The sequence below is a fragment of the Armigeres subalbatus genome, chromosome 3 (assembly GCF_024139115.2).
Source record: "Armigeres subalbatus isolate Guangzhou_Male chromosome 3, GZ_Asu_2, whole genome shotgun sequence".
NCBI classification, from domain to species: domain Eukaryota; kingdom Metazoa; phylum Arthropoda; class Insecta; order Diptera; family Culicidae; genus Armigeres; species Armigeres subalbatus.
Genome location: NC_085141.1, coordinates 25933377 through 25958868, shown reverse-complemented (window position 1 = coordinate 25958868; position 25492 = coordinate 25933377). Strand labels below are relative to the sequence as shown.

The window sequence follows — 25492 nt, the reverse complement described above, 5'->3', positions numbered from 1 at the left end:
TCTAAACCTGCGCACACCGGACACTCGGGCGAGGCCGAGTATCTGAACGGGTGTAGATACTGTCTGAAGCAACCATGGCCTGTAAGGATCGGGTCAGGTGGAAAGTGATTTCCCCATGGCGCCTCTTGACCCACGTACCTATCACCGGTATCAACCTATGTGTCCATCTACCCTTAGTGGAACTGTCCCACGCACGCTGCCATTTGACCATTGAGGTCATCCTGTCAATAGGCATCATACCGGCGATGATGCAAAGTGCATTGTGCGACACGGTACGGTACGCGCTCGCAACTCTTAGACACATGAACCTATACGTACTTTCTAACTTCGTTCTATAGCAGTTAATACGCAGGGCCGTGCCCAAAGCTGGCCCCCCATACCTTAGTATGGACAGAGCAACGCTAACCAGAAGCTTGCGCTTGCTGGCATAAACCGCATTGGACATCATTCGGGACAATGCCACTATAGCTGTGGAGGCACGCTTGCAGGCGTAATTGACGTGGCTACCAAAGGTGAGCTTATCGTCGATCATTACCCCCAAGAGTTTGGTGGAGCGTTCAGAGGTGACCGTGCAGTTACCTGCCCTTGTCACCGCTTGTTGTTCCGACTTTCGGTTGTTAACAACAACCACCTCAGTCTTGTGATGAGCCAGTTCTAACTTCCTGGAACTCATTCACTCCTCCACAATTGCGATCGAGTGGGCTGCAGTCAACTCCACCTCTTCGATTGATTCGCCGTAGACCTCCAGCGTAATATCGTCAGCGAAGCCGAAGATTACCACGTCCACCGGGAACTTCAACCTCAAAACACCTGACGTTCCATAACACCGGACCCAGTATGGAACCGTGCGGAACCCCTGAGGTTATGTCAACGCACTTCCGTCCCGCCTCCGTGTTGCATACCAGTACTCGATTCTGGAAGTAGCTTCCGAGAATCTTGTACAGGTACTCGGGAATTCCAAGACGCAGGAGCGCATCTGCAATAGCTGCCCAACTGGCACTATTGAATGCAATCCTCACGTCGAGAGTCACTACTGCACAATAGCGAACTCCCCTCCTCTTACGCTGGATAGCTATCTCCGCGGATTTGGTGACCGACAAGATAGCGTCAAGGGTCGACTTACCCTTTCGGAAGTCAAACTGGTTACTCGATAGACCATCCGCACCCTCCATGCGTATCAACAACCTATTGAGGATGATCTTCTCGAGCACCTTCCCCGCCGTTTCAAGCAGGCATATTGGTCTATATACCGACGGTGGTTTTCCCGCCTTTGGCAATAGGACGAAGCTCTGCCTTTTCCATGCTTCAGGGAAGACTCCCTCGTCCAGGCATCTCTGCATGTCAGATCTGAACATTTCGGGAGCCTCAGCAATGGCCGCTTTGATGGCCAGGTTCGGAATTCCATCCGGTCCTGGGGCCTTACCTACACTAAGGGACTGTGCAATCCCCGCAAGTTCCGCCACAGTTACTCTTCCCTCGTCGGCCACCCAAGCCCCTGGCAGCTCCACAAAGTGAGGCCAGGGACTTGGATCATGACGTGGGAAGAGCCCCGCGATGATCCTCTCCAGCATCTCTGGAAACCGCTCTGTAGGAGCCATCGCCCCACGTGTCTTGGCCACGACACTATAGACGTCACCCCATGGATTCGCGTTGGCACTCTGACACAGGCCCTCGAAGCAGGCTTTTTTGTTTGATCTAATCTCAGTCTTCAGAACGGCTCTAGCAGCCACGAACGCCACCCGTCGTTCAACAGGCTTCTCTTCTGTGCGTGCTCGCTGCATCCGCCTCCGTGCCCGTAGGCAGGCTCGGCGCAGGTTCGCAATTGCTTGATTCCACCAGTAATCCGGTGGCCATCCATTCCTATGGTGGACTTTGCTAGGCATGGTGGCATCGCATGCACGCGAGAGTATTGTTACCAGCTGCTCGCCGCTCAGACCGAAAGTATTGTGCTCGCGGCGGAGCGCTTCCTTAAACACCTCGTCGTCGAAGTACGATGTCTTCCACATACGAAGGTTAGGCCTCGCCCCTTCTTCCGTCCGCTGAATGCTGGTCGTATAGTCGATACTGTAGCGAACCGGTAGCTGTGAGTGTAGCCATCATCTACCAGTTCGAACTACTCGTTTGGCCTGGGCTCCAGAACGTAACGTCGATAATCGACTCGGTCCCGTTCCAGCTGTAGGTACTTTTGGTACCGACATTAGCCAAGTCCACATCCAACATGGCCAGTGATTCTAGCAGGATCTGCCCCCGTTGATTCGTGGATCGGCTCCCAAGAGTTGAAGTCCCCCGCTATCACCACCGGCCCACGCCCCATCAAGTTAGCCGTCAAACAATCTAGCATTCGACCGAACTGCTCGATCGACCATCGAGGAGGCGCATAGCAGCTGCAGAAGAAGACCCCGTTGACTTTGGCAATGACGAAGCCCTCGTGTGTCGTAGACACCAACTCTTGGACTGGGTATTTCCCTGTTGTCTATTTTACAGCCATTTTGGGGAATGGTCATTTGGCCGAATTCCGCTAGGCCGAATAGACCATTAGGCCGAAACCCATCTGGCCGAAAGTCATTTGGCTGAAAAGGTCGTTTGGTCGAAAGGGTTGTTTGGCCGAAAGGGTCATTTGGCCGAATGGGTTGTTTGGCCGAATGGGTCATTTGGCCGAAAGAGTCGTTTGGCCGGAAGGGTCATTTGGCACTGTTTTTTTTTTTTACAAGGGAGAATGCATTTACACACTAACCCAGTACACGTGCATCGTAGTTGCCAAACTACCACACGGAAGTGTACTGGAGTGTCGGACTCGACCATACCGGTAATACCGACTAAACTCCCTTGGGCTCCACCATCGTTTCCCCCAGGAACTACCTCCCAGTACTACTTCTGGGGGATGGCAGTACTAAACGTACTCACTAGGGTGGCTCAAATTAGTATGGGAAAAACTTTGTTCAATTTTTTTGATGGGCCGCCCTCTTATTCGGTTCTATTTGATGCCCTGATGCTCTGAAGAATCGGACGTGGAAAATTTGTGCTGTAAATTTTGTCGTTTCCATCTTATTCATCATTGTAAAATAATATTTATATTATACGAGGATTGGAAAGTGATTGTGATGGTTCAATTCAAAACTGAATACTGCATTCAATCGCGTTGTGTCCAGACATGCCTCTACCCGGAAACCAGACATCGGGAATTAGGTTCGGAATTTTCGTTTCTGCTGATGGATTCAAGACTTCGATGGTGTCCTTGGTGCCATGCCAGCAGGTTTTTTTTTAATTTGCGCCTGGGTCGTTTAGATGTAACAACGATCACACATGGAGTACCTTTATCGATTCTTGGAAAACTCATAAATCAACGATTATCATCGCATCACGGAACGATTTCGGTGAGGTCAAACCAGTTCTTTAATATTTTTCTATCTATTACGTGTTTTTATCTCTATTAATGCGTTTTTGAAATAACTTAAAATTCATCACTATCTAAGTGTATCTATTGCTTTCAGCCGTCTGTTTCCTTAGTAAAAAGCTCCAGACGGTTAATGAGCTACAACAAATCTTGGGTTGAATCCATGGCTTGTCTTTTTCCTAATGTAAGTCTAATATGAGTGCTTAACACTCTAGCACAAATATCGAGTAGTGACGGTTAACTAAATCAAGTCTTAACAAAACCTTATTCCTGTTCCAATGAATATTTATCAAAACTCGTATCTTTAAGAGTTCAATCCATGTACAACTTCTGTGTCACTGTCAGTTCCCTTCAAAACCTAATATCCATTGCTAAATAACCTTCTGCACAAAAAGCGAACTTAAACTATAAGTAAATACCGCAATTTAAAACTAATATAAAACGATTGGCCTGGTAGTGATTTTAAATCCATTTTTACCCAAGTTGTGTACTCTGTTTCTGCACTCTGCAAACAGTTACCTTCACATGATATTTCCCAATTCGAGAAAAATATAGTGCCGGAATGTAGTGGATTATTGAAGATGAATTGGACAAATCCGATTTACGAAGGTAAATTTCACAATACATATATATTTATTCTGGCCTTTGCTTGCATTCTATTTTGACTATATTCAAATCTTTCTTCTCAATGCCTATTTCAAATATATCTCCTTTGTCAACTATCTACCTCGCTTTCTATTTTGTTAGTAGAAAATACATTTAAGCCTAAAACATAGCTGATTCATTGAAGAGTGGTAGAAATGCTAGTACCTATTAGGTTGGTAAGAAAATAGATCAGAGTGCGTTTTTATTAGATATGCAGATTATTCGCGAGAATCAGAAGCTTTTGATCTGCTTGTGCGGTCGATATGTGAATAGATTTAATTAATCGCAATGCTGTATTTGAAAACATGCCTCAGAGACGTTTATTTAGGAGTATCAAATTTTCTGTCGGAATTGGGTGAAAAAAAAGTAGATCATGTTTGTTTGTTGCTTGAAAGACAAATGTACAGCATTCATAGGTCAAGTACAGTCGTAATTTATTTAGTAGGCAGAACAGTCGGCCGGTCATCACATAATTTGTTCTGCTTTGTACGGTTAGCAGAACGATCGCCCGATCATCGAAATGTTGTTCTGCTTTGTGCGGGTGAGTAAACTAATTAGAAAGTGAAGATTCAGTTCGCGTCAGTAAGCAGAACGATCGGCCGGTCATCGAAAAAGTTGTTCTGCTTTGTGTGGTTAGCAGAGAGATCGGCTGGTCATCGACAATTTTGTTCTGCTTAGTGCGGTCGGTAAATAAAATAATTAGTGTTCGTTCGATTATGTTTTGAATTGATTAAACTACACGCTATACACGGCATACCGTTTCCCAAACCAAACCCTGCCACAGTACCTACCCCATATATCCAACATCCCAGTGATTTCTCGTGGAAGTGCAGATAACTCGTCGGCTTCTATCAAAGCGAGTATCACGCCAACATTTTCCTACCCATTCCTTAATTGACCTGCATTCGGACACGGCCGGCGCTGGTATTGCTTATTTTTGGGTCACCAGTTCTTACATATTGAAGATGATGTTAGTCCCAAACTTCATCTGTTGGTTCTCTGTGTAATTACAGCTGACCTGGCAATATCGGAGTAGCAACCGTGGGCGGTCAATCATGCTCATGCTCATGCTCATGTTTTGCTGCTGTGCGGATAGCACTCCACATATAATGGTTAATGTTTCCGCTTGAAAGATAGTGCAGTGTCTACCCAGTGAGTGAGACTGTTCCAATCTCAGCTCACGCGAATAGACGCGTGCTCTAGCTTCGAGGAGGGATTCGTCAGTGTAACGAATAATGTTGTTCGACATAATTAGTTTGATAATACGTGGTTCGACATAATTCCTAATAGCCAGATTCCCACTCATCTCGCGAGGTGGATTGTGCTGAAAATGTCTGTGAGGAAAACTACTAACGAGTGTGAGATCATTTGGAGCAAAAATGGAGTTCAGGCACCAAAGTCACTTGGGATTTACCATTTTGCATAAGTCTACACAGATTAATCGTTGCTGTTCTTTTATGCTGAAGATTGATTTGAGCTATCCTAACTGTAGCCATGGCGAACTAGAATAGTATTCTCCATAATTTCTGCATTAATAAGAACAGCAACGTTGAAACCAAATCGGTATTGTACCAAGAACGTCAAAAACGAAACACAGTGAAAAACGCACAATGCCAATTTATATAGGCGACCATCTGTTGAAAAACTAAATAAAAACATACTCGCAATCTCAACCTTATTTAACCTCAAGTTGAGATGAGGTTAAATAAGAGTAGTCGATTATTTCGAAGAAGAAAAAAAGTCAACTATGCCAAAGCTTCGGTCTGGGAATCGTAGTGTGCCGCGCAGAGATGCCAGATTTGAAGACATGTCTTCAATTTGAAGACATTTGAATCTCTGTGAAGACATTTATTTCGTGAAGACATTTTGAAGACTTTTCAAAATATTTGAAGACTTACCTACTTATTTGAAGACACTTGAAGACATTCAATAAGCCAGCGAATATAAAATACAATTGTATTACTTACTTATAAATTCAGCGACCACTATATGTAAACTAGGTATATGAATATTACAAAAGTTATAATAGTCTTTGTCTCAGGCTTAGATTTTTTTTGTGGTTTAAAATTCAGTTTATTTTGTAAAGTGTTGATACACAGTTCACGGTTTTACGAAGTATTTACAATTTAAAAATCTAAATCTAGGTGGAATTTTAATGCATTCACATTGATCCTGTCGTTACACAGTTGATGTAATTTATAAAAATCCTAAGAATTTTCACTCGCATAAGTTTTCCTATACCAGCCAGTACAGGTTTAGAAAGTTCTTCGAAGGAAAATCGTTTCCACCCATTCGTTGTACTTGTTAGCCTTCGTTGCAAAACTGTCCATGCCTGGACGACACGAGCGCAGGAACGAAATTTGTGATGGACATAAACCCTAATACGGACCTAAACCCTAATAATAAACCCTCATACGCACTTAACTTTGAGCTGTGCGCTGGTGAAAAAATTCCCGATGGTAGCATTTGTTTGAATTTTTCTTGGCGGCGGCGGCGTTTTGACTTGTCTGTAAAAAGGTATTTCGATCATTACATCGGAACGCAATGACCTATCTAATTTTCGGCAAACATAGACTGAATTCTTCTATGACTAGATTTAATCTTTTCAACCGTTGAGCTAGAACCAGGAAGTTCAGTGCGTGATCTCTCTTGTTTCGGTCAGCAGAACGATTGCGTGGTCGGACGAAATATTGTGTTCTGCATTGCGCGGCCGGTAATAAAATTAATCAGTTCAGTGCGTGATCTCTCTTGTTTAGAAGCGGGCTTTGTAGTCATATGGCTACTGCTTCTGCCTCATACGCAGGAGGTCGTGGATTCAATCCCAGGCCCGTTCCATTCTCCTACTTTGTCTCTTTCTCTTTATTTCTCATGTTCTAGCAATCGCTAGAACTGGAAATGGACTTCCATACCGTTTCCATTACTATTCCTATACCTTCAACTTGAGTATTCTAACAGTAATCTGCTAGAATTGGAAATGAACTATAGAGCTCGTTTTCTACATCCAATTAGAAATTCCATCAGTTACCTTCTCCTATCTATCACATTGGCAGCTCGTTAACCAAGACGGACCTCTGCCTCTCCAACCTAACCCAGAAATTCCAACAAATTCCGCATGAACTCGTGGCAAGTGCAGAGGTATATTCGGCTTGCAGTGGGCGAATGATTGCATCATCATTTCCTCTCCCTTCCCTACATTGACTTGCATTCTGACGTGGCAGGCGCCAGTATGACCTAACAAATGAGATCACCAGTACTTGTACATTGAAGATGTGTGCTAGTCCCAAGCAAAGATCTGTTGGTTCCCTGTGCAAGAACAGCTGATCTGGTCATAATGGAGTAGCAACTACGAGCAGTCAATCAAGCTCAAGCTCAAGCTCAAGCTCTATTTGATGCCCTGATGCTCTGGACAAAATTTCAGCCAAATCGGTCAACGTTTGGGCGGTGCTAAACTCGTTGGAAGTTTATATGCAAAAATGTATGCAGAAACATCCAAAAACTGTAAATTGCAGTTGGACGGCACAACTTACGAAGAAGAACTACGATACTCATTCAGATTATGAAGAATTTAATACAGAATGTTATGCAGAAAACCGCGAGAAGATTAGAGTTTGCCCGGCTTAGTTATTAGCATTTCTCTGAAGTGCGGTTTGAGCAAATTTCGTTTCTTTTACCTTTGAAAAGAAATAAATTCACCCCTACAACACTCCAGTAAAATGCTAATATCTTTGCCTAATAAACTCGAATCTTCTCGCGGTTTTCAGCATAACATTCTGTATTTAATTCTACAAGAACTGAATGAGTATCATTGTTCTTGATCGTAAATTGTGCCGTCCAACTGCAAATCACTGTTTTTGGATGTTTCTGCATACATTTTTCCATATAAACTTTCAACGAGTTTAGCAATGCCCAAACGTTGACCGATTTGGCTGAAATTTTGTCCAGAGCATCAGGGCAACAAATAGAACCGAATAAGAGGGCGGCCCATCAAAAAATTTGAAAAAGTGTTTTTTGAGCCACCTTAGTACTCACTCATTATCGCTCACACATGCACCCGTCCCATGCGAGACTGACTTGGGTGCTCGCACACCATTCACTCCATTTGAGTCTTACTTGGATGCTCTCCCGGGCGCTCCGCTGCCATGCCTCGAGGTGTCAATAGCGGTAACTGCCTGGGCCTACAGATATTACGCTACGACACTCCTGCCTCAGCACGAGCAGATCAATCACACCACTGCCGAAGCAGACCACACGCTACCCTGCCGAAGCAGGGACACTCCCCATGCACCACATGTGCACAACTGTAGGTGTGTGGGTGGGTACAACCCACTGCTACCCTGTCGCCGACGCAGCTTCTCCAAAGACCATTCGCTCCATGTGACCCTTTTTCGGGTGCTCACTCTAACACTCCACTGCTATGCCTCGAGGTGTCGATAGCTACATCGACTCCTACCTCAGCATGTGCAGTCCATACTCAGACTTCTGCTGCGCTTCGAGGTGACAATAGCGGCGACACGCTATGACACTCCTGCCTCAGCACAACCAGATCACTCACTCCCTGCCGAAGCAGCTCACGCGCTACCCTACCGAAGTAGGGACACTCCCCAACTCACTCTAACACTCCACTACCATGCCTCGAGGTGTCGATAGCGGTATGTAGGGACCGATCAACGATACTACGCTACGACACTCCTACCTCAGCATGTGCAGTCCATACTCAGACTTCTGCTGCCCTTCGATGTGACAATAGCGGCGACGCGCTATGACACTCCTGCCTCAGCACAAACAGATCACTCACTCCCTGCCGAAGCAGCTCATGCGCTACCCTACCGAAGTAGGGACACTCCCCATGCCAATTGGCACTCCCTGGGCTTGTGCTTTTGAAGCGGCACACAGTCGCTTTGATAGAGTCTGATTACGGGCATTTGTGGTTTTTTGGGAGGGATTTTAGCAGAGCCCACTGCTAAATCCCACCACGCCCTAGGCCGTTCTCCCTGACTCACAGACAGCTGGGGAGGAGTCGTCAAGCCCTTGGACATGGTCCATGCTGTCCCTGCTGTCCCTGCTGCCCCCTCATTTGGCACTGTAAAAAGTGAGAAGCGCGACATGAGTAGTGAGACGTCTCACTACCCACTTCGTACTACTCACTTTTCACAGTAAGAAGTGAGAAATGAGGAGTAAGAAGTTAGACGTCTCACTTCTCACTCCTCATCTATCACTTCTCACTGTAAGAAGTGAGAAGCGCGAAGTGAGTTGTGAGACGTCTCACTACTCACTTTGCGCTTCTCACTTTTGACAGCGAGAAGTGATAAATGAGGAGTGAGAAGTAAGACGTCTCACTTCTAACTCTCCATTTCTCACTTCTCACTGTGAAAAGTGACTAGTACGAAGGGAGTAGTGAGACGTCTCACGCCTCATTACTCAAATGGCTTTCGGCCGAATGGATTTCGGCCAAATGACCCTTCCCCTCGCTCGAGAGCAAAGAGCGAATGCGATTACTCTTCTCAACTTTTATGAGAACTCCCTTCTCGACGAAATAATGGCTCGATATTATACCAATCTAACGAAACTTCTTCAGGTTACTGCTCGTATTCTTCGCTTTCGTTTTCCCGACAATCGCTCATCATTTCGTTTAGTACCTACTGAGCTTGATAGAGCTCTGATAGTCTTCATTCGCCACGTCCAGCAGCAACACTTTGTTAAGGAGTTAGATTGCCTTCAACACCGAAGTGAAGTTAGTGAAGGGCTTGACGTCTCACTTTTCACACCTCATTTTTCACTTTTTAAATGTCCTGTTCGGCCAAATGTCCTATTCGGCCCAACGTCCTATTCGGCCAGATGGGTTTCCTCCAAACGACCTTTCCCCGTAATTTCGACATTTTTTAGTTTATGGAAATCAACAATTATTTTGAAGAAATCGTAAATTCTAGAATTACTTGAAGTCATTTTTTTATTAACGAGTCGTGAATTAACTAAGGAAAGTTCCTATGTTTTTATGGAAATTTATTTGTGTCAAAACGTGACACGGACAATAGTGTGTTGAATAAAAGGGGAAGCACGAGCAACCTTACGAACGTAGCAAAATATATTGCGTCGGTGCTGTTCGACGTTGCTGTCTGCTAGGCTTCAAGCCTCTAACTCATGCTACTTATTTCAATATAATATAGAAAATCTAAATTAACATGACATCATTATACGCAGTATTCAGACAGCTACATTTGAAGAACTAGTTCAACATTGTTTCTCACTTATTTCCCGAGATACGGTAATAAACCGTCACCACTCTCGTGTACCGCCGCGATTATGATCTTCAATCAAGTTTACACCTTATTATTTTCCTATTATCTCATTTGTTTCACACAAAAAAAGTACCAGGATCGATCACCATATCAGTGCGATTTGACGCGAACCCTTCAACCCAGTCCATTCCATCGCATGCTGCAAATCGCTGATTGTCGGTAATTGTATGCATCTTCTCGCTTCCGAGTAACGTCAGCGGGGCACTTTTCCGATCACCTGCATTCAGGTGTCGGAAAGCGCTGCTGTGTGTACATAATTAAAAATGCGTCATGCACTGCACCGGAGCACGCGCTTTCAATAATGGTGGGAACTGTTCCCTAGACGATCGATCTCCCAGTTGCTTAGCCGGATTTAATTTTTGACCGGCATTTCCATTCAATAGGTTCCTATTGGGATCTCCCCTCCTTCGCGTTTTTCTCGGCTGCACGTGGGAAGCGCTATAAGAAGCAAATCAATCAACGCACTAATTCCAGTGCCTAAACTATAATCAACGGACGACAAGCTTCCTGGAATTTTCCGCAGTTTCTCTAGTCACGAGTGTAACTTTCATTTTAGAAATCAAAAGATGGAAATCAGTGTGGGTCGTAAGTGTGTTTGATTGTGCGCTTGATAGTGTGGTGACTTACCGGTGTCAATGTGGGCGTTTGTGCGATGTGTGTAATTGCAGGTCTGGTGCTGCTGATGGTCGTTTCCTGCCTGGGCTTGGCCGTTTCGTTAACGGACTATTGCGATCCACTGCTGTGTAAAGCGGACCACCTGCACATAGCCTGCAACGCCACGGATGACTTTGGCGCGGCCTGCCCTGCCAACACGGAGGTGATCCCAATGGACGATAAGCTGCGGGATATGATTCTCGATTTGCACAACAGTCTGAGAAGCGAGCTGGCAAACGGCAAAATGGAAGGATTCGCTTCGGCCGAAAGGATGGCCGTCCTGGTGGGTGCCCTTTTTTATGTTTTCACTCCACAAGCAACGAGTCGATGGTTTTGATTGGAATTATCTTTCGCCCCGGCAGGAATGGAACGACGAGCTGGCAAAACTGGCCGAGTACAACACGCGCACCTGTCTGTATTCCCATGACGAGTGCCGAGCAACGGAGCAGTACCCGCACGCGGGCCAGAATATCGCCCGGAAATCCAAACCGAACAACATCACGGTGGAGGTGACGCGTGCCATTCAAGATCTGACCAACAAATGGTGGCAGGAGTACGTCGATACCAATCAGACCGTGGTGGACTCGTACCGGAAAGTGGGCGAAGGGTGAGTAGACGATTCTGATGGTAGCTTTTCTACAGGTTGTGTTGGGATAGCGAAGTGATATTTCCTAAACAAATAGATAATTCTGAAACGGATTTCATACCAAACAGACGCATATTCATTGATAGCTGGGACATAACTCATTATGCTCATATTATTGTAAATTTCATGTGGAGATCCAGATTTCTGGTGAAACTGATAAATCATCAGAAGCAAGTAGAGGCGAGCCAGCCTTGGGCTGCACGCCTCTTTAATAAAGAAATAAAAAAACTAGAAGCAAGGGAAGCTACTAAATTATGTGATATAGAACAAACCATATTGTCACATTTGTTTTTTTTTTATTGAAATTTGTGTTACTATCAAAAAAGTATGATAGGTACACGAGTTTATAAATATGTAGGTATTGATTCGGTATTGAAGCCTCACAGAAAAGGCGGCGAGTAGGCAATATTATTGTAGTGAGATGCGATACTAATAAAATAACAAAGAATCAAACAAATCTGATTTTCATACAAAACGAATGTCGTTTTCGTATGTAAGTTTGGAGAATTATAATAATAATAATTTCACACTTTTAGAGAAATAACTTTTTAGCGTTCAAAGTTTTACTGTCGTGCAGATTTTACTGCGGTCTGAATGGTACTGTTGCCCTATTATTCAAGTTTTTCTTTTTAAATGCACATTGTTTCAGTTACTTACTTTAGGCTTCATTGCACATCTATTATTCAAACAAATTCACAATCCGATTGCCTGACTCCGTACTGAACTTTGTTGTAATAGAATTAAAGTTCACAGCCTTGCATGCAGAAGCTCTATTTACCGCACACTACTGTATCAGCTCACTCATAGATTCACGAATTAATTTAGACTTAGTATAATTGGAGATTTCACTTATCAATTATCTTTTTACTTTCTGTTTTCTTTTGGCCCATTTATGCTGCTTGTGACAGTTCAAAACGCTGTTTTATTGACGTCTATGCTCGCTGTCTGACTGACGTTTATGCATCGGGCGGTACTGAACTCACACCAATGTGTAGTTCCGGACCATCCAGATGTCCGAAGGTCTAGGAGCGCTAACTTCACAGCAAGTCGGTTCACTAACCCCTTTTATTGTCTGCCCAGTTGCTCGCTGAATGTGTCCGTCTGCGGGATATAGGTTAGCAGTCAAGAGTTGACGGTTACTTCCGCTTCAGTTATAACTGTCTGCTCGGGTGATAAGGATGATCTACAATTGCTGCCATAGCTGTCTTCACCGATCGCACCTTGCGCTCTCATGGTCCACCCATATGGGGTGCCGAAGGTGGATTGAATTCCGAATTGGTCTCAGAGTTGGTGGACGACACCGCGTTGTCTTCATGAATCTCTCAAATCCGTTTTGTCAAAATATTCCTGGCTCCGACGAAATTCGTTCCGTTGTCAATGTAGAAGAATGTCGGAGATCCTCGATGGGCGACAAATCGTCATATAACCATGTTGCAGGTCTGAGTAGATACGCTATGTACCAACTCAACGTGTACGGTTCGTACTGTCAGCCACGTAAAGAGCGCCATCCATCGTTCAACCAAACTGCGTCCTTGTTTGACCTGTATCGCGCCGAAGTAATCCACTCCTGTGTGGTTAAACGGGCGCTCGAATCCGGTGGCCCATGCCTCTGGTAGGGGTGCCATCATTGCTGGTGGCTGCGGAACCGACTTTCTAATACACTCTGTCGTATTGTTTAGACACTTGGCGAATGAGGATTCGTCGTCCAAGAATACAGAATCGTTGACGCATTTCGTTGCAGACTGTTTCTCCGTTGCCGTGCAGGCAACGAAGATAATAACCTTCGACTAGGAGATACAGTACTTGATGTCTCCTTTGCAACACAATCTGTGATTCGACTGTTCATTTGGATGACACCTTCTCTACCTAGAAACGGTGGCAGCCGGTACAATGGTCCAGACTTGGAGAGTACTCCCCGAGCTTGTACTATTTCGTTGCAGAATCGCGTACTCATCGGGCTGGATTTCAACTTACACTTGCTGCCATAGTAGATTTCTGCATCATTTAGCTCCTTTTGCGTCAAGTGATCCGGTTTGCATCCTTTCTCTGTTTTCAATCTGCTTACTGCGCGTAGAACATAATCTGTTATCCTTAGAAGTTGATTTCAATTGGAGAATCTAGAAGTGTCTATCAATGTATTATTCCGTGGAACAGAAATACTGCTTTCAAATCGATGTCCGTCTCCATCCGGTTCTGCAAAGATGCTTTTGGCCACAACTCCGCTGGCTTATACAGAGATTCTGGTGCATTATAACACGGGTTGTCTGGGTCGAAACTAGGTCCAGTCTTCCATTTCATAACTGCGTCCGCAATGTTCAGCTTGGATGGAACGTAGTGCCACTCGTTCACGCTAGTTTAAGTGAGGATCTCCCCTACTCGAAACGCCACGAATTTATGATAACGTCAACTGTCAGATCGTAACCAACACAAAGCTACCGAGGAGTCTGACCAAAGATAACGTTTGCTAACTTTAATGACGCTAGTATCGAATCTATCAACCTTGTTCCGATCATTGTTGCTTGCAGTTCTAGTCGAGGTATGGATAGAGGTTTCAGCGGGGCAACTTTTGATTTACGAGATAAACCGGCCAATTCAACTTTTGTTTTTGCTGCCAATATATCGAAGGTACAAAACTGCTGCGCACGCCAACTCACTCGCATTTACACATAAATGCGCCTCCTCGTTGTTTATAGCCAAAGAGTAAAGAAGCAACGCGGTACTGATACCTCGTGTAAGCGCTGAAGGTACTGACACCAACTATTCCACATCTCCCAAAGTTCTTCTGCAATACCGTCATCCCAAGACCTACTGCATAAGGATTTTCTCGTGTACTTCGAAATGTGCAATTCAGCCCTAGCGGATCGAACACATACATGACCCGTCCCAGGTGTGCTTTCGGATATTCTATCGTGCAAAGTAGGTGCTACTGAGGGATCTCTGGCAGCAGCGAAATTTACTATCCGTAGGCCGTTGTCATTGGTAGCGGGAGTGAAGGCTCTCCCTACCGATTATGGGACGGAAAAGTACTCTTTATCGACCTGAGCGTTAGCGTCTCCGATAACAATTTTCACGTCATGCTTTGAGCACTCCTCATAGGCTTTATCAAGACATTCATAAAACGTGTCCTTCACGTCGTCGGATTTATCGTTTGTCGGTGCATAGGCTGTAATTAGTTGATTAGGCTGTAATTGAAGAATTTGCCCCGTATCCTCAACACACAGATTCGTTCACTAATGGGTTTCCCCCGAATCACTCGCTTCATCTGCTTGCCCATCACTACAAAACCAACTCCAAGCTCTGCTCTTCCGCCACCGCTGTGTAGATGTTATACTTGAATGCAGTGTTGGTCGCGGGGTCCAAGGCTCGGAATTCACGTTCTCCGGATCATAGTCCTTATTTCGTTGCGGGGTCGGTTGCCAAAGATAACGTTCTATTTTTCTTCCATCTTCATTTTTCGTTGTATTTCAGAGGCTTCAGTAAGCTACCTTACCGGGGTCGCGCTGGTGGGGCTGCCATCTTAGGTATAGCTGACGCGATACAGCATTTCGTTGATTAGCCGCTGGGTACCAGGCAGGCGCTGTTTGAGCCGCACCTCCTGGTAAACAGACGCTCGAGTCGTACCCTCTCACTCTAGCTGATGTCAGAAGGACAACAGTGCCCAGGCTGCACTACCAGCTAAGTACACAACTCTTAGCTGGCGGTATTTTGTCATCGGACGACCCGTGGAAGCGTGAGATAGGAACTTGTGGGGACCAGAGCTATGTTGGGCGCTCCTTCCTTGATGTCAACCCACCATTTTGCCAACCCAAAATCCTGCTGATTGGGCATCCGTCACGTAGCTCTGTGGAGATGATTTTGAACTGTGACGGTAAAGAATGCGTTGCGATTGTTTGTTCTCATCTCGAATACGAATTTCATGGAATATCTCATTTATACCACCGACCACCGCGATATTCCTCTGTATGAAGCGCAATACTGACGTCAGTACCATCAGCAAATCTGGTCCCTTCAGTGTTACATATCGTTGAACGATCCACCTCCGGCTCGTGCCTTGGCATGCTAAATCAACCGTAACTTTGTGCGTTTTTTTGGATTCTGAACTATTTCCGGAGGCAGATCCAGACCTTACAGGGTTCCGTTGACTGAAGTTCCTCGGGTGTGATGCAATTAACATATCCTTACGCCTCGTAGTCTTAAAGCTGCGCTTTCACCACCTTTCCCCCTTGCCTCGAGTTCTGGATTCTTACTCAGCCGCTTCTTTAACGTGTTCATTCGCCTTACCGCAATTGGGTAGCTGTCAGGAAATAAGATGTGATCGTATGGAAGTACGAAGTACAGTCCCGTTCCGAAAATATTGTTCACTCTTCTTGTGGTTGTCTGCATAATACTTCGAGCTCACTTATCTTCTTCAGCCTCTGGTTTAACGGTAGCACTAGAATCCTCTACTGTGAAGAATTACTTCATCCACTGATGTAGTTCTCGATTTCCCAAATCATCATCAAGATGAAGATTTAACTATTCCAATACCACAAACTGTTCACAAACCCTGATGTAGACTGGAAGGTTGGCATATTAATATGATTTTGACTGCTTGGAACCATCTCAGATTGTGGCAAAACTACACTGGAATTCCCTTCTGAAAGACGGTTCCCCTTGCATCAGCATTAATGGACTCGAGTGTGATACTCGGTTCTGGTTGAACACTCCAATTGTCATCACTACAGGAACATTTAATAAACTTACTGGTGGCGGTGCGCCGGTTGACGCGAAATTATTAGTGGGAATGACTGGATACCCACAATCGCATTGCTGCGGAACACTACTTGCCACAAATTCTCGCGAATATGTAACCGGTGATACACTGCTTGGGAAAAGACCGCATCCGACCCCAACAGACCTCAGAACTACATTTCGGTGAATCGGTGGATCTTCGACTGAATTCGGAGTGGATGTCAGCCCGGAAAATGCACTGCAGGTACGGGTTGTTTATCTCCTGAAATATCACCTGAAGCTGCAGCGGATTCGATTTCGGCTTGAAGAAGTGCTGGAACCATTGTTTGATGAGCCTTCGATGATGGGACGACTAATGGCATAATACTCACGGATGGTGTTTATTTGGCTCATCAACTTCATGTTCGCTTAGCCACGACCGTCAATCCAGACCTAACATCATCCTCTGAATCCGTCTCTGCCAGCAGCATAGCATACTTTGCTTGATGAATTTTTCATCTTCTTCCGCGATTTCCTTTCTAGCAGCGGCGTAAGTGGCTTCTTCTTGTTGGATTCCACGTTTTCTTGTCTCTTTTTCTTCCTGGATCATGGGCGAACCTATGGCTTTTTGTTCCTCCATCTTTTGCAAGTAAAGCTCAGCTCGTGTCGAAGGTTTTCTGGCGGAAGAGCGGCTGGCAGAGGAACGGATGCGACTTCTCGACTCGTCTATATGAGGGCGATACACTTCTAGCTGTGGCTCGGATCTGCAATAGAATCCGTTACTCCATAGTCACAGTCATAGTGAATCCGCGCCTCGCATATATCACAGCGGCCCTTGCTTTTTTCATCGGTACGCCTATGTCGATCTTGGCACCGCCGTCTGACGCCATTTGGGTACCAGGCAGACGCTGTTTGAGCCGCACTTCCTGGTGAACAGACGCTCGAGGCGTACCTTCTCACTCTAGCTGATGTCAGAAGGACAACAGTGCCCGGGCTGCACTACCAGCTAAGTACACAGCCCTTAGCTGGCGGTCTTTTGCCATCGGACGACCCGTGGAAGCGTGAGATAGGAACTTGTGGGGACCAGAGCTCTGTTGGGCGCTCCTTCCTTGATGTCAACCCACCATTTTGCAGCCCGGGAGCTCACTAGGCGTAGTAAAAAGTTGGAAGACACTTTCGAACACTGATGCTTCCATCGGGCTGCTAATATCTCGACCTAAATTATGAGACGCCATAAACTGTTGGGAAATGGTGTTTGCTTTTTCGACTGGGGAAATATAAATTTCATTTGCTACCTTGAGTGGAGGGATGGGTTTTGGCTTGTTTTTGAGCACCTTTGTTAAATGCCAGAGGGATCTATGATAATTGGGAGCTTTTTATAAAGGAGTGGGGTTTTGCGTTCTTAGAAACTGACGTCGGATATTGTTTCTAAAGGAAATTATTCGCTGTTTCGCTGACGTGGTTAGTAAACTTACATGTTGTCAATGTTGTGGGAATGAAACGTTGTTTTCTTTTGTCGATATCCTTAGAGAGGGTATGGAGCACTCGGTCGATGTCTTCCGCGTAGAGTAGAATCAAGTGCAAAATTCTCGTCCACTCGATCTGCCGCAGGTCATTTTTCAGGCGTCCGGCTGTGCCGTCCGTGTCACTACACTGTAATGAGCAGTACATGGCAATTATCATGGTACAATTGGGTGAGCTCATCTCAATTCCGACCGCTTCACTGAAAGATTGGCGGAAGTCAGAAAGTAACCTGAAGCGTAATCCTTTTCTAAGGGGCCCGATCGAGCCTGATTGTTGCGTGGTTGGGAAGGCTTAAGTTGACTTGTGGTGTGAGATGCGTCTCCGTAAAAAACGCAACGTCGATTTGATGTCGTTGCATGAAGTCAATGACTTCAAGCTTTTTGCTACCCACATTCCAATTAAGGACGTTGATGGTAAATGTTAAAGTTTATCATGAAATGCATAATTTTCTCAATAATTTTCTGCAAATCGATAACCAGAGAGGTCTGAGGTCTGAGTTATGATTTGCGTCAAACCATCGGTTGACGGAACCGGTAGTTCGAAGCTTGGCCGGCTTCCCCAGAAGCGGGTGGAGAGTTGTTCGATCCGCCTTGTATCAAGTTTCCATTGGTTTGCCCTCCGGGTTGGAAGTTTGGGGCACTTCCTCTTGGAGGGGGAAGTGGAGGGAATTCAACGTCCAAGTCAAAGACGGGAGGCTTCTTCTTTTGCTGCTTTGGTTAGCTGGAATATTTTCGGCGAGCAATGAGTTCGGCCCGCTATGGGCATGCTCGACTGGTCGATGTGTGCGCGTTTCCGCAGTTGACACATGTTGGCTGCTTGGTTGTCATGTCCACGATGCAATCGGAACTGGCAGTTGATCGCCGCATTTGACGCACCGGGATTTCATGTGGCAATTCCGTGCGCCATGTCCGAAATTTAAGCAGCTAGAGCACTGCGTCACATCACTGTGGACCGATTTGCTACGATTTCATTCCACGACGACACCAAAGAGAGTCCTGAGGGATTGGAGCTCCTTCATATTCGTGGAACCATCGACAAAATATACTAAGTACAATTGATCGCGACACTTAACGGCTTGGTTGTGCCGTTGGATTTTGAAAACCTTCTGGGGTTGAAGGTTGTTGATCTTGAGTTCCTCCTCCAGCTCAGTGACATCAACAGTCCACGGAATGTCGTGTCGTGAGTGAAGTGTTCCACTTTCCAGACTTGTAGCGTATCCGCCACCAATTTTTAGTACTCCAACGAAGAAGCGGCGATTTTCACCCCATCGGTACGGATGCGTAACTGCCCCTTTACGTAGAATAGAGGAAGCCTCTCCTCTTTTTCTTAATAATTGGTCTACTCTCATCGGAAAGTAGAGTGTACGGGTTACCGGTTAGCAACTTTTTTGCTCGGCCTCCATCGGCGTCGATGATTTCAGCTGGACGCTTGCCGCTTTTTCTGCACTCCGCTTGTGCCGAGATTACCCATCCTCGGGTCGGATGAGGAAGCGTTTGAAAACGCGCGAGAAATTACTGCGTACACACAAAGAAAGAAAGCGAATAAATGTTTCAACCCGACCGCGTCAATATCTGACAAATGACTATTCAAAGTACACCTTGAAAACCAGAGTCAGAAAACCAGTATTAAATTATCATTAAATTTTATCATTATACCCAAACATGTTGGTGCGAGTGATGCCCGCCCACGCAATATATTAAACGTTCAGGTTCAGGTCTTCTTCGTTCGATGTTGGAAAACACTACCAAATAGAAATGGGTGCTATATATTTGAACCGAACATGATGAACCGCAAGTAAGTTAGCAGGCGCCAACGTGTCTTATAACCTCTGGACTCTTTCCGTCTATATCTTGCCATTTCGTGTGCAAGTGGCTATCTGCCGAATATTCACAATTACAACTTCTTGGGAACACAGGATCCCTCTCCTTATTCAAGACTGCTTCAAGAGGACTCCATACAAAAACCCAGATGATGATGCTTTTCTCGTGCGTTACTAAATATGTTTAATAAATCACCTCCAGAAATTTACGTTTTGTTCAGGGAATTATATAATTGTTTTCTCAGCTCTGACCTTTATTTGATTGACCAACAGAAGAATCCGACTGGGAGGAGGACATAATTTTTGAAATTTATTTGTATCAGCATAATTGAGAAAACAAATTGATCGTGTTTCCACACTCCACAGTGTTGGCTATAAATTATCATAACATTTAATAGTAAAATTACGACTACTTGAAATCGAAATGGGAAATTCCAAATCAAGTCCAAATCAAGTTGGTTACCCTACTTTTCAGTTGACGAACTCAATTCAGCTATTTGATCTTGACGCGTTAGCTTTTCGGTTACAAACTTGAGCTCACTATAATGTGGGCGTCGAAACTAAGATAAATTAATCTACTTATTGGAACTTTTTTCCTTTACATTTGATCTGATCCAACAGGAAGTGGATGTCGCATTGGGGATTCAATTTTGCCACAGACAAACAGACATAACACTCATGAAATTCTCATCGTTCACTGATTTACTGGTCAATTTAAAAAATCATCGCCATCTGATTCGTGATTTGCCTAACTAAGTGAAAACAATAGATGTCGTTAGTGTTTGAACCTAGGATAGGATGTGACAAGTAGTCAGTAAAATCGTACCGATTTGCTGTCACAATCGTACCGGTTGCTGATTGGTTGAAAATGACAATCGATTACTTCGATTGGTGGCGGCGCGTTTTCCGTAGGGCAGCATGTTGTTAGTTTGGCCGTGTTGCAGGTTTTTAAAGTTGATATTAAGCAAAATACGTAAATGTTTGAGTTCCAGTTTTTTGGTAAGAAATAAATTTATATTGAACTGCAAACGCCATATAAATTATTCTCAAGGGTTGTACAGGTTTAAAACTGCTGATTTTAAGCATTATCATTCACCTTTCTGTCATTTTCGATCTCAAAGTCATTTTTTCAGTAGCGAAAACTTCTCTCTGTTAGTCTTTCACTTCTCTTACATAAATAGTGGATGGAACGGGAAGAAAAACATCAAATTTTAATCCATCCATATATATAAAACTCAATGTTTGTATGTTTGTATGTATGTTTGTATGTATGTTCCAGCATAACTTCTGAACCCATTGACCGATTTCAACCAAATTTGGAACACACATTCTTCATCTTAAGGAGACGACGATAGGGGGGTTAGGGATGCTATTTGGAAAAGGGGAGGTGTGGGGGAGGATATTGCTAAGTTATTGATCAACTCAGTGTACCTTTTGAACCCCTTGGCCGATTTCTACTAAATTTGGAACACACATTCTTCATCTTAAGGAGACGACGATGGGGGGGTTAGGGATGCTGTTTGGAAACAGGGGAGGGTGTGGGGATGGGTATTGCTAAGTTATTGATCAACTCAGTGTACCTTTTGAACCCCTTGGCCGATTTCTACCAAATTTGGAACACACATTCTTTATCTTTAGGAGATGACGATAGGGGGATGCTCTTTGGAAAAGGGGGAGGGTGTGGGGGGAGGGGTATTGCTAAGTTATTGATCAACTCAGTGTACCTTTTGAACCCCTTGGCCGATTTCTACCAAATTTGGAACACACATTCTTCATCTTAAGGAGACGACGATAAGGGGGTTAGGGATGCTATTTGGAAAAAGTGGGAGGGGTATTGCTAAGTTATTGATCTACTCAGTATACCTTTTGAACCCCTTGGCCGATTTCCACCAAATTGGGAACACACATTCTTCATCTTAAGGAGACGACGATAAGGAGGTTAGGGATGCTATTTGGAAACAAGGGGAGGGTGTGGGGGAGGGTATTGCTAAGTTTTTGATCAACTCAGTGTATCTTTTGAACCCCTTGGCCGATTTCTACCAATTTCTACCACATTCTTTATCTTTAGGAGATGACGATAGGAGCAGTGGCGCAGCCACGGGGGTGGTTTTGGGTAAAACCCCCCAGAGACAAAATTTTTGGAAGAAATTTTTTTCGAAAAAAAAATTGTTCGGAAAACCCCCTCCCAGACCAATTTTCTGGCTACGCCACTGGATAGGAGGATGCCCTTTGGAAAGGGGGGTATTGCTAAGTTATTGATCAACTCAGTGTACCTTTTCAACCCCTTGGCTGATTTCTACCAATTATCGATCAATTCAGCATAACTTTTGAACCCATTTACCGATGTCCACCAAATTTGGAACCCATATTCTCTGTTTAAGGAAGACTGTATCAGACTGGATAGGAGTGTCATAGCTGAATGAGAGAGAGGGTATATTTATTAAACGAACAGTTTAGTATACCTTTTTATCGCATGGGGGCCGTACACTTATTATGTAAGCAATTTTTCTAGGTTTTTCGACCCCTTCTCCCCCCATGTAAGATTTTTTCCATACAAAATATTTTTTATTTATATGACGCGTAAGATATTGACAGACCGCCCCCCATAAGTGCTTACGTAATATGTGTACGGCCCCTGGGTCAATTCAAACCAAATTTGTAAACACGTATTCTCTGCCCAAAACTATTATAGAGAGGCCGGGAGAAACTTTTGGAATGCGGGAGGTTATTGGGGTTGCATATTGTTTGGAAAACGACTTAATTCAAAATCCCTCCTATTTAGTTCATTCGAGGTTCTTTCACATTGAAAAATGCTCCAAAAACAAATTGCCCGAATTTCTCAAAAATAGCAAATCCTCGAACATAACATTTTCCCGGTAATAACATTTCTTCAAGTCATTCAACGAAAATGATATTTCCCAAAAATGATTCTTACCGATACACATATTCCAGAATATGGCATTTCCCTGAAAATGACATATCTCTGAATGAAGCAGGCCATTAACATAACACTATTTGGCTTGAGGTCATTCGACATGAAGGGCATTTGGAATAATTATGAACAGCATCAGAAAAATCTTTCATAGAAAGCATGCATTTGCTGGGTATATAGCAATGATAATTGTTACCCTTCATCGGAACCATGGCTTGCCCAGTGGAAAGCAAAGATAAATGTGTTTCTTTCTGAATGGTGGATGTGATTGCATTTGCCTGATATAAGGCAATGGTGAGTATGATCCCTTCTTTAAAAATGGGCGTTTGCCCGGGATAAAGCATCGGTAGATGTTTTTCCTTCTTTAGCAATTGACGTTTGCCCGGAATAAGATCATATCAAGATCAGTCAATGTTTACAAAAGCTTTCTTTTAATCAAATGATGAAGTATCAATAAGTTAACACAATTACTCTGTTGACCAATTGGTTTTATCTTTTCCTGATTGTAAAAAAACTGAAAACCAAACTGGCAATTCCGAGCAAGGCCGGGTACATAAAGCTAGTACATGATATTTGGAAGATTTTGTACCAAATTACTTTGGCTGCACTGGCGACCACCTCGTCAGAGCAACCGACTAAAAAACAACAAGGCAGTCTCAATTGAGTTGTCACATCCTATCCTAGGTTTGAACGACGATAAATTTGATGAGTAAATGTTCAATGTGTTATGTCTGTTTGTCTGTGAGTTTGCTTTTAACTGGACCATTTGTGTTTTGACAGAATAATAGTTTTTTGAAGCATAATGGACTTTGCGTAAAAGTCAGGAGATTAAAAATAATAACTATCGAGCTGCCAATGATCATGCACCGGAAAAAAGTTCTTTTAGCTAACGAGAAACCTAACCATACTGCTCATGTCGCAAATGTGTAACAATTTTTGCAGGGATGGGAAAAATCAAAATTTCATAAAATCGAGAATGATCAAACTCATCCGCGATCTTGCTTTTGAATTATCAAGTGATAAAAACTCGCCAGCGATTAAGAATCGTTTGAAAATCGTATCTTGATTTGAAGCATTTACCGTTACATTTGAACTCTTTTTCCTTACTACCATGAACCCATAATGCCAAACAAAAGATATAACTGGACTGTTGACAATTAACTGATATTAGAACAAATTAATGCTTGAATGAAAATTCTGTGTTTATTTTCGAAATTTGAGAAGTTGTCTCCGGCGACAACTCGCCTATTGTTTTCACGTGAAAGTTTTCACATGAAAATTGCAATCATTATCGTCTGATAATGATTCTGCACAACACTGATGGGAATAATGAATATAATCTTCCAATCTTTCATCCCCGTTGCAGCGTCCACATCGGACACTTCTCGCTGATGGCCAACGACCGGATCACGCGGGTCGGCTGCGCCGCGACCAAGTACTGGAACCCGGAAAACAAGCGCAACTACGTGTACTACGTGTGCAACTACTCGTTCACCAACGTGCTCGGGAAGCCGATCTACAAGAAGGGCAAACCGTGCTCCACGTGCGAGGGCAAGTGCAGCACCAAATATCCGGGGCTTTGCGAGGGCATTGCCGACACCATCGATAAGGAGATTTGACGGAAAAAATGTGTGACGTTTTTCCAACCGATTATGATTACTGATACAGACTATGTGTGATACCTCATCCTGGGGGTCAATTAGTTCTTCGAAAGAAATTTCCATCGACATCGGTTTGCAGCTTGTTGTCTCGAATGTACAAATCATAACAACAGAGCGCGTGGGAAGTAACATTTTAGTTTCACACGAGCATCACGCATTAATTATATCGACATGAGCTATGACACACCTGGGAATTGGAACACGTGCCGTACAAGTTATTCAACACGGCTAGAGAAGTGGGTGGTTCACGAAATAGGAACTAATTTTCTCTTCTGTCGAGTTTGTTGTTTATATTTAATTGATATTATTGGAGAATCATATTTGCATGAGAAGCAAAGACCTCCCGTTTTGCTCGGCGATAAGAACAACGACTGCAAAGCAGGCTATGCTAAAATTGGCTGTGTTCGAATCTCGATTCGATTTGAATGAATCGCCTGCTTTGAGCGTGCTTACAGCGGCACACAAGGAGTTAACTTTCTGAAATCAGTATGGCGAAAGGCATCTAAGGCTCGATTTCTCAAAATTAAGCACCTGCATCGAAAAAATATTTGGTAGGCGTAGTAGCGGACACCTTCCTACATAACCGGTACCAAATAGTTTTTCATGAAAAGTTCCTAATTTTGAGAAAACCCGCGTTAGATGTCTTTCGCCATACAAATTTTTTGCGGTTAACTTACGCTGGCTATTTGCGCATATACGATAGCGCCTGGAAGTGGAAGCGGCGAGTAGCAAATCAGCCACTGCCAATAATGAATTATTGGCAGTGGCTGATTTTCTACTCGCCGCAGCCACATCCAGGCGCTATAGTATATGCACAAAATAGCCAGCAAGAGTTAACCGCCAGAAATGTGTATGGCGAAAGACACCTAACGCTGGTTTTCTCAAAATTAGGAACTTTTCATGAAAAACTACTTGGTTTCGGTTATGAGGGATGGTGTCCGCTACTACGCCTACCAAATATTTTTTCGATTAAAGTGCTTAATGAATCGACTGCTTTGAGCGTGCTTACAGCGGCACACTAGGAGTTAACTTTCTGAAATCAGTATGGCGAAAGGCATCTAAGGTTCGATTTCTCAAAACTAAGCACTTTAATCGAAAAAATATTTGGTAGGCGTAGTAGCGGACACCATCCCTCATAACCAGTACCAAATAGTTTTTCATGAAAAGTTCCTAATTTTGAGAAAACCAGCGTTAGATGTCTTTCGCCATAC

General features: G+C 44.1%; 1 protein-coding gene across 1 annotated transcript; it reads left to right on the top strand.

Annotated features, from left to right (window-relative positions):
* The first annotated feature begins 10781 nt into the window (after positions 1–10781).
* LOC134220890 (antigen 5 like allergen Cul n 1-like) lies at positions 10782–24306 on the top strand. Its single transcript, XM_062700054.1, has 4 exons — positions 10782–10920; positions 11004–11272; positions 11352–11596; positions 23987–24306. Exons 1-4 carry the CDS (start codon positions 10902–10904, stop codon positions 24237–24239), a joined length of 786 nt encoding a protein of 261 aa, XP_062556038.1. The 5' UTR covers positions 10782–10901; the 3' UTR covers positions 24240–24306.
* Positions 24307–25492: the final 1186 nt, after the last annotated feature.